General features: G+C 38.2%; 1 protein-coding gene across 3 annotated transcripts in view; it reads right to left on the bottom strand.

The window, feature by feature from the left end:
- Positions 1–12,706, bottom strand: part of LOC122809123 (LHFPL tetraspan subfamily member 3 protein-like) — a 57,257-nt gene extending 44,551 nt beyond the window's left edge. The window contains exons 1-2 of one of the 3 annotated variants that reach the window (XM_044080380.1): positions 11,985–12,706; positions 3,996–4,232 (exon numbers count right to left, since the gene is read on the bottom strand). In XM_044080380.1, coding sequence (XP_043936315.1) covers positions 3,996–4,232; positions 11,985–12,426 — 679 coding nt within the window. In that variant the 5' untranslated portion in view covers positions 12,427–12,706. The remainder of the gene's footprint in view (positions 1–3,995; positions 4,233–11,984) is intronic. The other 2 variants (XM_044080382.1, XM_044080381.1) reach the window with 2 other exon arrangements.
- Positions 12,707–13,493: the final 787 nt, after the last annotated feature.

Raw genomic sequence — 13,493 nt, 5'->3', positions numbered from 1 at the left:
TAAATCTACTCCGACAAATAAACAATGCTAAGACAAGGGATAGATTTGTCACACAAGTATCTATACCTTTTCTATAACAAATTCCCTATCCAAGTTAAGTTTGTCTGGCAGTACCAACAGCTCTAGCTCATGGCCAAAACCCAGTCACTGACATCACCGGTAAAACAAAAAAGTACCAGTATGCTGGTGGTCTTCACTGTTCTGTTCTTGTTTATAGCAGGCTGTCTGAGTATATGAAGACAATAAGTGGGTCATCAGGTGTGCAGCATGCTTCAAATGGAGGATATTTAAAATTAATTTTATGAAATCCAAAATGTTTCCTGTTCATTGTCACAAAGATACAGTTTGGATTTCCTGTCTTGATGATTAACAGGAATGCTTGAGTATCACTATGACCAAATTCCTTTCCTGGTAAGGAACCCATAGAAGTTGCTTGGTGTTATGTCTTCCTACTTAAGGGTGAGTAACCAACTTAACAAAGTTGCAATACTAAATACTGAGGAGGAGAACAGACCCTATGGGTTATAGGTTGGTATCTCCGAATATAATCCTTGCAAGGGAAGAAATAATGAAATACTCACATGGCTAACAGCCTAGATGTTTTTTGATACTGGCTGATCACTAAGCTATGCAATATTCTATCAGCTGAACCCCACTCTCTTGTTGTTTGACTTGGGGTGGCTTTGTGATGGCTGGTCCAGTCATTATGATAGACTTTTCACTTAGTGGCACATGTAAGTCAGAAGCAAGAATAAGCTTTATAGCAATGGCACAAGATCATAAAATGAGGCTGAAAGAACAACCACAGGGAAAAAGTAATACATTCCATTTTTTGTGTCTCCAAATACCCAGTGGTACTGGTCTCCATTCCTGATGTCCTGTGCTTTCTATGCCAGTCTTGGCCACTATTAAGCCAGGTTAGCCACTATTAAGCCAGGTTAGTACTCATCACCTAGTTCCCCAAAGGCAGTTCAGCTAAGTTTAATTTTGATACAGGTGATATATCAAAGCTGAGATGACAAAATATACATCCTGAACATTGGATAACTTTTACCATTAACACAATATGGGGACAGGGCTGCTCCAGTGGCATAGAAGGATAAAACCCCAACTAGATCCTAGTCAATCTGGGTTTGATTAGCAGCTCAAATAACTAACAGAGCAGCAGGGAAGGATGGTTGTGCCCATCCTGGTTGGCTCCCTTAGGAGAAGTGTGGTTCAGTGAAGTGAGTTGCCCTCAAACAGAGATTGATGAGCGTGGTAGGTAAGGTAAAGCATATAACAACCCCCTAGGATGGAAGTGGAGACAGCCAAGACCAGAAGATGCTCTTAGGATCCGTGACCAGCTCCAGCACTACTGGAGTAAGTCTGGGAGGCACTTCGGAGTCAAGCTGGTAGATGTGGTGTGGATGTGGGGCACTGGGTGCCAAGCCAGTATAAAACTATCCCAAGGGGACCAATACGGGGCCATGTCTGGCAGTCAGCACAGAAGACTAAAGCTCTGATCAGTTAATGAGCTGCTTCCAGTGCCATGGCTACAGGGTTTAAATCCTTCCACCCTAATTTGCTAACTGCCTGACCTTTTGCAAGTCTCTTAACTAGACAGTGCTGTGGGGCAGTTGGAAATTTGGTAGGCTTTTTATTGGTCTTCTGGACTGCATGTCTAGTATCTACTTATGACCTATGTGGGAGAGGGTATTATTGTTGCTGTATTTCAGCTTTTTTGGATGAAATGTAATCTAACCTTAAAGTTTTTCCTTCTATCGGTCTCTGGCACTGCCCTTTCAGTTCACATGAAATTCAAGCAGGTCACCACTGTTTCAAAAACGTGTGTAGTTACTGACAAACAGGAGGACTGCCACAATTTGATTTCCTTCAATTTGCTTTCATTCTGTTCTTTACAAATTTAAAACCTTTAGAACAGTGCCTGCAGAAAAAAATGTTGCCTCTGAAATGCTTTAACAGGAGTCAGTCTTGCATCTAAAGCGAATTATTATAAAATATGCAAAGTCTCATAAGACAGATGAGTAGGAAATACTGCCTTTAGTACTGATGTTTTAACAGAATCATATGGGCTAAAATAGTCCAAAGTAGAATCAAAAGGGATACAGATCTTATTAGTCCAAACAGAATGTTAGAAAACGTATTCTATGGTCAACAAGAGGACATCACAAAGTCTGCTAAAAATATTATAGGACTTAGCTGCAGCTCTTGGCTACCCTTTGTAACCCTGGCTATGTTTTCTGTCATTACTTATCATTTCTCAGGCTGTATATGATTAATGATTTTGCATTTGGTACAGCAAAATACCTAATTTCATGCTCGGTGTACCGCAGTACTAAATTTTCATTTTCCTTGACCTATTTTACTTTGAAGTTTGTTTTGTCAGTTGTATTTGGCTGGTTTTGTGCCTTTTAATATCCTGCTTCCTCTATAAGATTATAACTTGAAAATTCAGAAGACAGTTTTGAATAAACAATAATATATTAAACACTGTAAAGGAAAAAAAAAAAAACGGGAGCAAAGATGTAAGCAGAATGACTAAATGCGTATTTCTTGTCACAAGCTAGGAAGGCATCTTAATTATTATTACTATCCCTGCATTGCAGGTTGTAACCTAGCAACAGCCAATCATAGTACAGCAAGGCTGGGGGGATGGGTACTGGTGCATTGCTGACAAGGCCACTTGGATTCAGATGAATTATGGTAGTAGGGAAGAGCTTTCTGCAAATTATGGTATGGCATCTGCCAGAATTAACATCAATAATCATCTAAAAGAGAACAGCAGACAGCCATTCTGAAGGTGTTTTTTTCCACAGTAGTACTAGGCTATCAGATATTGAAAAAAAAAAAAAAAACTTCCAAAGCTGCAGTAGTACAGTTCTGGGAAAGAAGACTGATTGCTGGGAGGAGGTGCATTTGTTTGTGTAGTTTCTATACAAATGTAATCTATATGACTTTGTTTAAAAACTCATTTCACTCTTTTTTTTTTTCCTCTACTCTTCCTTCCACCTATTCCCAGATGGTCTCACATTGTTTTACCTATTTTCTAAAAGCCTCTGTCTTTCCCAGTTTTAGTATATGTTGTTGTTGTTGTTGTTGCAACAACAACAAGTTTTAGTATATACTTCCAGTTATCATATGCTGTTAAATTGATGCTGACAGATGCTAGTTCTGTACTTATCTGACCATCTATTTGTACTTGCTGTGATGTGGGACCTTTGAAAAAGTCATTGCTTAATTCAAATGTGTCTATGATAAATGAGAGAAATAAAATATTAATTGCTTTTTTATGTTTAGTTGAGAAATATCTAAAAGCCATGGTGTGACTGTTGATTTTAAAGCCTGTGAGTCATATGATTAAATGCTTTAATAACATATTATAAGACAGTAATAAGATAAGTGGACCCAGAACTAAGTATTTTTTTATGGAAACGGTTCTGTCTTGGGGTCTTTAGTTGTCTGTTGGAAACTTTCATGTCTCAGATGCTTCCTCCTATCTAATAATCTGATTCTATTCACTGCTGTCCAAGTAAGCCATGATGGTGCAGTAGTAGCATTGTCGCCTCACAGCAAGAGGTTCTCCAATTCGATTCTCGGCTTGAGTGCCTTCTGTGTGGAGTCTGCATGTCCTCTCCACGGTCAAGTGGTGTTCGAAAGACATGCGTGAATGGGTGTGCCTTTGTTGAAGGTTGGGTGTCTGGCTGGCACCTCGGCACCATGAAAATCGACTGCCAGTCATTAGCAGACCGGAGTTCCGCTGTGGCGACCCCTAACCGGGAAAAGCTGAAAGAAAGACAACAACATTCACTGCTGCCCAAATGTATTTTTGTTTCTTTTAACTGCACCAAACCATAATCTCCACTGTTCACACATTATAGGTACCACTGGTTGATGCTATCAACTGTCAAAGGACATTTTAAGATGCATTTGACATTTATAACTACATTTATAACCAGGTTATTTCTTTCTTCAGTGCCTCCACTCCTACTCACCTTTCTTGTCCAGAGAAAAGTCTTCTGGCAGCAGGGCATCTTGTCGATTCCCTAGAACAAAGGCCAACACAGATAGAACGAGGGAGTCCATGATGCCCAAGATGGCAAGAGTATAGCCCCAGTGTATGGAGCAATTTCCAAGTCGATATCTGCCCACTTTGCCTCCGCAAAGAAGCCGGACGTCTGGTGAGTCCCATCCATCTGGAAAAATTAGGCAGCCTATAGCAAGGCAAGTTGCTATAAAAAAAAAAAAAAAAAAGGCACAATAAGCATTCACTTACCCTGGTTTATGGACTGAAGAGAATTTCCAAACAAGTTAACAGTTATAAAGATGAAGCAGAATGGACTCACAGGTCATTTCTCTGTGATTTAAGCTAACTATTGAGCCAACGTGTAAATGACTAATTGCTGATGATTCCTGCATAATTTTAAGAACTGCAAATCCAGGACCACTGCTGAGGTCAGTAGTTGGGTATGAAGCTGGACTACAGGACAGAGTCCATCATTCAAGTGGAACTACAATAAAATGCATCAGTTTATGTATATCAAGACAAAACTAGCTATGAGTACATGGTGATCTTGATAAACAAGTTGATGTAGGCTACACCTTAAGCATCCATAATGAAAATCACCACATCACTTTCTACTGCCACTCCCAAATGTGGTCTCATCCAACATTACTTAATTTATTATTGGTTGCTCATATCCTTTCTTTTACTGTAGATGCAATTGCTAACAGAAGTTGGGTATCCCATAAACAACTGGCACAGACATAGTTATTCTTAGGACTTACTGTGGGATAGAATGAGAAATGTTTCAGTTATCTTATCATCTGGCAGATATTTTCCTTTTTAAGCTACCTCTTTTTCAACGGCCATATAGTCCGTAGCGCTTGTTACTTGGTGTCAAGGATGCTTAACATGGAACTGAACCTGTAGCTACAGTACAGCAACTCAGGCTGTCTCCAAGTACTTATCTGATAGCGCCACTTCCTGCAGTGCCCAAGAAGCCATTTTAAATTCTTTTTCCTGCTACTATATATCTGACTCAAGGCTTAATGTGCAACCCTTTGTCACTAATTTGCTGAATGAGCCTTTTTTACTTGACATCCTGATGCAGGCTCATAACATTTCCATTCTGCCCTAATTCTCATTTTCTTAGCTATTAATCTTTTGGAACATTCTCATGTATATCAGAAATAATTAATTCTCAATATTCTCACTCATTGCTATCCACAAGTATTCGGTATTCCCACATATTCTCATTGTCTTCTTTCCTTAAATGTTCAACAGTAGCCATGTCTGTAATACAAAAACTCACTGCAACAACAAGAAAGTGATACAGTAAAACTGACAGTACTACTAAAAAGTCTGGAGTATCGCTCAGAAGTAGTTTTTTAAACTATTCCTTTCATTAGAGCAATGGCATTGAATTAAGTTGCTAAATAACAAGGATCACCAGCATTCTCATTTTGGGACTGCATTTATAAGTGGTGAACAAGCACTCCAACACTATTATTTTTAAAGGAGTCACTTCTGGGAATAGAACTGTGTCGTCCATAGATGGACGGGCATGTTAGGGAAGGACAAAATATCTCATCATGTGCCAGCTGCTGCTTGGAGAATTCCTAACCAAGTCTTCAAGAGGTGCTGATATAGTATAGGAATTGTACTGTGCCATCACACTGCCAACTCCTTGAACAATGAGTGGCACAGAGGCAGGGAGTCCATCTGTTGTGTTTACAACCTGAGTTTGAATAGCTGTTTGTATGCCAAAAGATCAAGTGGGAAGGAAATGAGTGACTTTGGCTGGTTTGTCTTCCTCAGGAGGAAGACATGATGTTGCTTCTATCACTACATCAGAACCTCTTTTAGGAAGACTGAGATGGGATCTGTACAAGTAACAAGAAGAGACAACACTTTACACTTAAACTTAAAACAGTTACAACAGGTTTGGATGCTAACTACAAGCAATACAATGGTCCAAGGCCACCACATGCCCACTTATGGGAGCACAAGGATGCAAGGATAGGTAAGGGGGACTACCTCCAGAGCCAATGGTATTGCTCTTTACAATTCTAAGTGCTGTCTATATCAAGGGGTATTTGAATGGATCAAGACAGGCCTATGGATAAAAAGGTAACACCAGACAGCCAGACAGTCATTAGACTTACAAAGAGTGGATGCAAAATGTGGAAAAACAGACAGTAGAGAATCAGTGGCTATGAAATAGAACATTTCCTGGAAAGACATTCCACTAGTGCCAAAGTATGCCACCTCCAGCTGTAGCTAGAAGATCCAGTTGCTGTGGAATGCATTCATCAGCCTAGCCTTGGGGGGAGGGGGGACAAACTGTGACAGTGGACTGCAGAAGACAACTATATATGTGTGAAAGAGTTGTCAAAAGGAATGCATAACAAAGGAGCTAGAAATCTTTAGCCACCTGTTAAGGAGGTTAAAGGACAATTATAGATTTTTTTTTGTTTAGTCAGTACCATAATCTGTCATACCTTGAAAAACATAACACTTTTGAATGACACAGTGTAGCTTAGTGTGTTTGACTAGTACACCTGTAATTGTTTTGTACCACCTCACCTGCCTATGGGAAATGTGCAGTTACTTGGCACTGTCAGGATGTATGATGTGTTACTTTAAGAAAGTATGAGTGGTTCAGACTGTCCCAGATATAAAATTCACTATGACAGCTGCATTAAAATCACCACATACTTTAACAAAAATAATAAAACGGTAAGCACTTTTGTTTAAAACAGTGTTAAACTTCATCAGACACTGAACATTGCCTTCTTCCTGTTTAAATAATACCACATTCTTTCTGATTGGATCACATCATTTGCCATGTCACACACTTAATCATTGCTCCAATCCTCAAATTAAAATCATTAAAAAGGAATAAAATAAAATAAAATAGAATGGAACACCAAGTAGTATGAAGTTACTAATAATGGAATAAAATGTTAGGATCACTGTATGTATTGCAAAGAGGTATTTATTAGATCTGTTAAAACAAATGGAATGCAATGATTAAGTGTGTGACATGCAAATGATAGGATCCAATCAGAAAGAATGCAGAGCTTGTTAATTCTAGCTATCTGCAGTACCCCCCCATGGGCAATACATAAGGCAGATAGGCCACAATGTGTCTTGTGAGTGGGAAGTGATGACAGAATACTAACTGGGGAAGGACAGCTTCAAAAGAGTGATGACCATACCCAGGTTTCTCCCCACAAGTATATCCCTTAGTCAGTGTAAACAGATACTGTTAAATAAAAACGGATGATAAAAACATTGACTTTTGCATGCAATGACCCAATTGAAAAAGGACAGTAATCACTCTCCTTTTCTGATCTATACATAAATAAATAATAATAAAAAATCTAGCATTCACACTAGACAAATTTTGCCAGAATAGGGTACTTATGTATTATCGCAACCAGATTTTCACAGTAATGCTGGTTGCTTCAGTTTATGTGAAAAAACACAAATAAAGTCTTATAAACTTTAACAACATGTTTTATGTAATGTTTATAAGGTTTAACTATGTTTACCATTAAAACCGCTGACAAAATAAGCCTTGAAAATAGGTTTCCCGTGTTTCTGCCAGCATCTCATGTCAGCTAAGCTTGTCCCATACTGCTTTATATGTGTTCCTTTTCTCGTGCCATCAAAAGAGTTGTCAAAACTGCAGTTAACAGGTTTTTCAAAGGCAGATAGGTTTTTACATTTTTAATTGGATAGGCAGGGAATAACAGAGTTACATTCCCTTCAAATTTTTAGGTACATGTCATACGCTACACAGTCTTACTGCATGTTTTTATCAGAATATACACCTTCAGAACTTTCAAGTATCAACACTACTGCTGTGACAGACATCACATTCATCCGAATGAAAATGCATGAAAGCAAAGGCAACAAGCAAGAGCTTTTGGCAGTAGATCCTTACTGAAAAGGTTTGGAAATGTAAGTACTAACTCCAAAAATAACAAAGTAAAGCAGAAAAATTAAATCCAGAAAGCAGCTTACATTTTACATTGTACGCTAAGTCCCACAGTGCTTTCAGGCCAATATACGAACACACACAACCGCTCTTATCGATGAACTCAACTCTCTGGCGTTTTTACAGCAAGCTATCGACAAATCCTTAAACTGTATGTGATAATTCCCTAAAGAAGCACTACCAGTATCCCAGCACACTTTGGAATACTTTACCCTCCCGTAATACATTTCTTTTTCGCTCACTTACTAAACGTCAGTAAAGTACATTGTATCACAAAATCTGGTTGCGATAATATGTACCCAGAATAGTGATACAGTTAGGGAAGATTTTTTCATAAGTTAATGTGTAGCGCTGGGGTTAGGGGTAAAAGCAACATTAGGGTTAGCAAACATGACTAAGTAGAGATAGAACTACCTTATTCATATGTTCAGAGCTAAAACTAGGTATTCTAGTGCCTGTGCCATCCCCAATAGGGCCCATCTCAACTTTAAGTTGAGAAACAAAAAAAATAAACAAAAAAGGCCCATTTGAAATGTTGGGACATACAGAACACTCAGACTGAATGGCTAAAAAACAGACTTACATATATTAAGCCTGAAATGGCTGTTTCTCAGGATATTCCCTCTTCTCTTAGGTATGGTGATCGTGGAGTTAGTATATAAAACACTGCCTCCACATTGGGATGCAGGAGGGCTTGCCCCCTGTGAAAAAAGACGTTTAAAGGAGAAGAGTGATGTTCATGATTTGCTCTTCTCCTGCATTTTTGGTCTTTTTTTTTTTTTCAGAGTTTCAGCACTCAGCATTGGAGTGCCGCCATTTCAATAAAGAGCCCCTCTTATACTTCAGGATAAATGAATAAAATCTCTTTCTACTTTTCAAACTGTATCAGACCACTTGTTACAACACATGCCACACATGAAGCACTGAAGCACTTCAGTCCTGAACTCAATGAATGCCAGTACTGCACTGCTGAACAAATGGCATCTGCCAACTGCACCCCAGCACCTTGCAACTGGGGGGTTCCCCTTTTGTCCCTTATTAGCTACACCTCAGCATACATACTAACCCTAAACCTAACCTTGTTCCTAAACGCAAACCTACACCGTACCTTACAAAAAACCCTTTCCCTAATAATGCCACAACACAAGACACCTGGACACATCCCATACATTATACTCATCCCCTATCTAGCCCTTATTCTAATCTTAACACAAAATAATCATACATACAAGCACAACTAAATCTATCCCCTTATCTAACCCTTATTGTAGCCGAACCCACAAAAATTCACTCCCACCCCATATTCTCACAAATGTACCTCTCAGTAAAAATGAATTGTGATACATTCAAAATTCATGTAGCTGATAAGTAAGCTATTGCACAGTGAAGACTCTAGCTTGGCTAGTTTTTCCTAAGTGGTTTGTTTGTGTGACCTTTTTAGCCTTTGATTTGGATGTACTAGCCATTATCTCTAACCATTGTCAGATATCTGCAAACACAAAATAGCAAGATGCCCCCAAAAAATTGGGGTAAGGCATACCATTACACTGTTTTGCCATGTTTCTATATATTATTGCAGTTTTAAAGTAAACTGTTTCCTCCAGAAGAATGCTTAATTTAAGTGAAAGACTTGAACTTTTTTATTTGGAGCACTTTTCTTAGAAAGTTACAAGACATTACATAATTTATTTGCTTACTCTGAAGTGCAAGATGATCACAATGAGTACATCACTGATTTCAGTGTAAGCTGCTTTGCTGTCCATAGCACAACCAGTTTATCATTGCATATGACTTTGCCAACATTATAGCTGTACCACTTTCTTTTTCATCTTCTGGGTTACCAAAAGCCTGAAATGTGTGTTTGAGGGGATGAGGGGTGCACCAAGGTTTTTTGCAGACCTACCTTTTTTTCTTAGTCTTTCGGCTTTTCCCGGTTAGGGGTCGCCACAGCGGAACTAATGATTGGCAGTAGATTTTTACGTGTTGGCTTGCCGGGCCTAATGCACAACCTTCAACGAAGGAACGCCCATTCACGCATGTTGCCACACAAAGGATGCTCTAACTGAGAATCGAATGTGCAACGTCTAACTGTGAGGCGACAATGCTATCGCAGCACCACCACCGCTTTTGCAGACCTACCTCTTAACTGCTATAATTTAGACATAGTGCTATGATTTGTGACCTTAACTGCTATAATTTAGACATAGTTCTATGATTTGTGACCTCTGATTTTTTTCTTCTGGATTTTTTGACTTTCTTCTGAGTTTCCTCATAAAGGTATGTTTGTTTAAGACTGTACACCATTATTAAATAACAGAAATAAACCTCATGGCTAACTATATGGGGTCTAGTATTTAAAGACCTTCTATACCACAAATATAAGAATTTGCTCCTCTTTTGGGCCCTGTGTTATGATTTTTCAAGGACCAGTGCAGTGATTTTATAATGTTTAGTTAATGTTTATAAATAGAGGGTATGCCTGCATATGCTGCCTAAACTCAGTCTATTTACAGTATATATTAAAAAACAATCAATGTATTTACTTAACAGGAGTTACAGCTTTAAAATTGCTTCAGAACTGATATCTTCATGATGTTTATTTTTCCTTTTACATTTATTGTTCATGTGATACCACTATGCAAAAGCACATTCCTTATGTTGAAACCACAGTTTCTGAGCACTTTTTATGCAACTTCACAAAAAGAAAATATACTTTCTATGCACTCTACAGTTTCTTCTATGGCATCTAATGATACATTTAAACCAATCAGGGCACTCTTCGTAATGTGATGCACCTAAGGGCACTTGCACGAGGAGGTGACCATGGTCATTCTGGCCCACCCACAGAACTCTGCATGTGTTTGTATTTATAATTACTAATTACAGGCAGATTTAACTAGAAAGAACTACATTGTGTTTTAAAGTTAATCAAAATAGTTTTATATGGAAAGGTCCCTGTCCACTAACTTTCCAGGTTGGGACTCCTGTATACCTAAGTCTGAGGATATCCCCTCCCCCACCCAAAAAGCTATTTTTAAATTAATTCAAGTAGTAGAATCAGGACAGCATGACTGAAAGGAACCAAACAAACAAATGCATTGACAAGTTCCCAAAAGCAGGAAACAAAGGGGCGTCAAGAGTTTCCATCAGAAATGGCAAACATTTCTGATGAAAACAAAGGTCATGGTGTGGATTCTATGATTAATGCTGTCTGGGTCCTGTACAGTACTACAGCATCTGTGACAATCTATAGCAACAGAAGTAAATAACAAATTTGGTAAATATACTATTTTCCAGGTTAGCAACATCTGCTTGCTGTATAACAATAATATAATATTGCTTAACTGCCCTCTAGTTGGCGTACATTCCATATTCTAATATACTTTAAGGATGGTAAATGCCCCAGAAAATTAATTACATGACATTGTACTCCACTAGTGATGTCCAGACTGATGCTGGGATGAAGCCAGTAGTGCAGATCACGATTAAAAATTTGGTTATTTTCATCCATAACAGATGAAATAACATTTATCTAGTATAATACTGTCTATGGTATCAAAGCTATATATTAAGAAAAAATAGTATCAATATTATATTTATTTTAGTAATGTTCCTGCTTGTTTAATTGGCATTTTATATAATAGCTATACTATAATGTCATAAAGGGTGGAAGACAGATTAGTAGACAAAACACCTAGTGTACTGTCTCTTCCTTAACCAATAATTATCCCATAAGTTAAGAACATGTGGAATGAATGTGCATACACATGGCACAAATGCCAACAGACAAACGTTAACAGATACATGTGGAATGAATGTGCATACACATGGCAAAAATGATGACAGACAAACTTTAACAGATACATCAGAGAAGAAAATTGTGACGCTATCCCTTTAAAAAAAATCAGAGCCAGAGCAACAGAGATGGAGACAAGAGAGAATAAGGGGAAAAATCAGAGTAAAGAGCTTTCTTACCTGCTGTTAGCTGAAGCCAGGCACAGATTTTGTATACTGTTGCCGAGTTACAGAACCAAAACAGCCCAAAGCATCCAATGCTGGTCAGTACCAGTATCAAGGACATGCACACAAAAACTGCTGCAGTTTTGAATGCAGCAATGGGAGTTAGGGTAGAAAGTGACCCATGACAATCTGGAGTCCAGTCTGTCTCAAAGCAGACTTCATATAATCCAAAGTAACCGCTGTCCCGTTTTTCCTCCAGCCACTCTGGTACCGGTGCTCCTGGGAGTGGAACCTGGTATGTCACATCATTTGTCTGCACCCAGGAAGGTTGAATCAGAACAACTATCTCAATTATGGAAAAGCAGATGGTGCACACAGCCCAGAGCACTCCAATAGCACGAGCATCACGAATGAATTCGGTTTGGTACAGTTTTGCCACCTCTTGGGTGGCTAACATGTTTGAAGCTTAGAAACAAAAGAAGATTTTGCAGACTTGCTCTGAAGTCAGCACTCTTGAATGTCCTTCAGGGTGCTCTGTGAAGGTCACTAAAACGAATAATTCCAAGCTTCACAGAAGGGTGTTTGTATGTATGTGTTTGGGGAACTGGAATTCATGGATAATCTATCAGTAGGAAGGTAGGAACTGTATCTGAGAGAAACCAGATTAGGGAAGCAAAATCCATTCCTTTGTTAAGGAAAAGGTATTTGCAGTAACGAATGTAAAGCACAGATGGTACAATACAGTTATTCATTTTAAAGGTACAGTGTTCCCACATACTACAACTGTAACACTTTCGAAAAGAATTATCCTGGATTTAGCCGGAACTAGTTCTGAGTTTAGATAAAACACGTCTTTAAAGAAAAATGTTAAAATATAAAGGTAATTTAATGAAATGCAAATGAAATATGAAAAGAGTTGCAAATACTTTAAAACATTTGTTTAATTTTTAAATACATTTTTTGTCTAAGAGTCTAAATTAGCAAATCAGATATGGTCAGTAAAATGGTTATCATGAAATGGAACAAAAACATATGGTATGGTGTCTCTAAATATGTTTGGATATCTTTGTGTATTACACGTGTTGTGCTCTTCCTAAAAAAAAAAAATGCAGAAATTCAGGTTACTTGGTGTACTTGAGGCTGATTTTTATGCAGCTTTTTAGGTGACCAGATTAAGGAAGTGGAACATAAGCTCCATTTTGGAGGATAACTTAAAATTCCTTACATATGATGCCATACAGTGGATTTCACTGTCAGGAAATACCATACAATAATGGGGATATTTATTAAGTACAGTAATTGAAATGCGTTGTGTACTATTTCCAGTTTTGTTACAAAAATGCGATTAGGCTGCATAACAACATATGTGCACCGAGCCACATACCAGACAACAATATAATAGGCAAAATGTATAAAATAGTACACTGTATGATATTTTATATATATATATATATAAAATGCAAATGAGCATCACAACACACTGTACAAAGCAATGTAGCAAATATAAAGAAACCAACCTAGGTC

Source organism: Protopterus annectens, chromosome 8.part0, assembly GCF_019279795.1.
Source record: "Protopterus annectens isolate FY-2018-M chromosome 8.part0, PAN1.0, whole genome shotgun sequence".
In the NCBI taxonomy this organism is placed as follows: domain Eukaryota; kingdom Metazoa; phylum Chordata; order Ceratodontiformes; family Protopteridae; genus Protopterus; species Protopterus annectens.
Note: the sequence above shows the minus strand (reverse complement) of the source record. Positions and strands in the feature narration are given on the sequence as shown.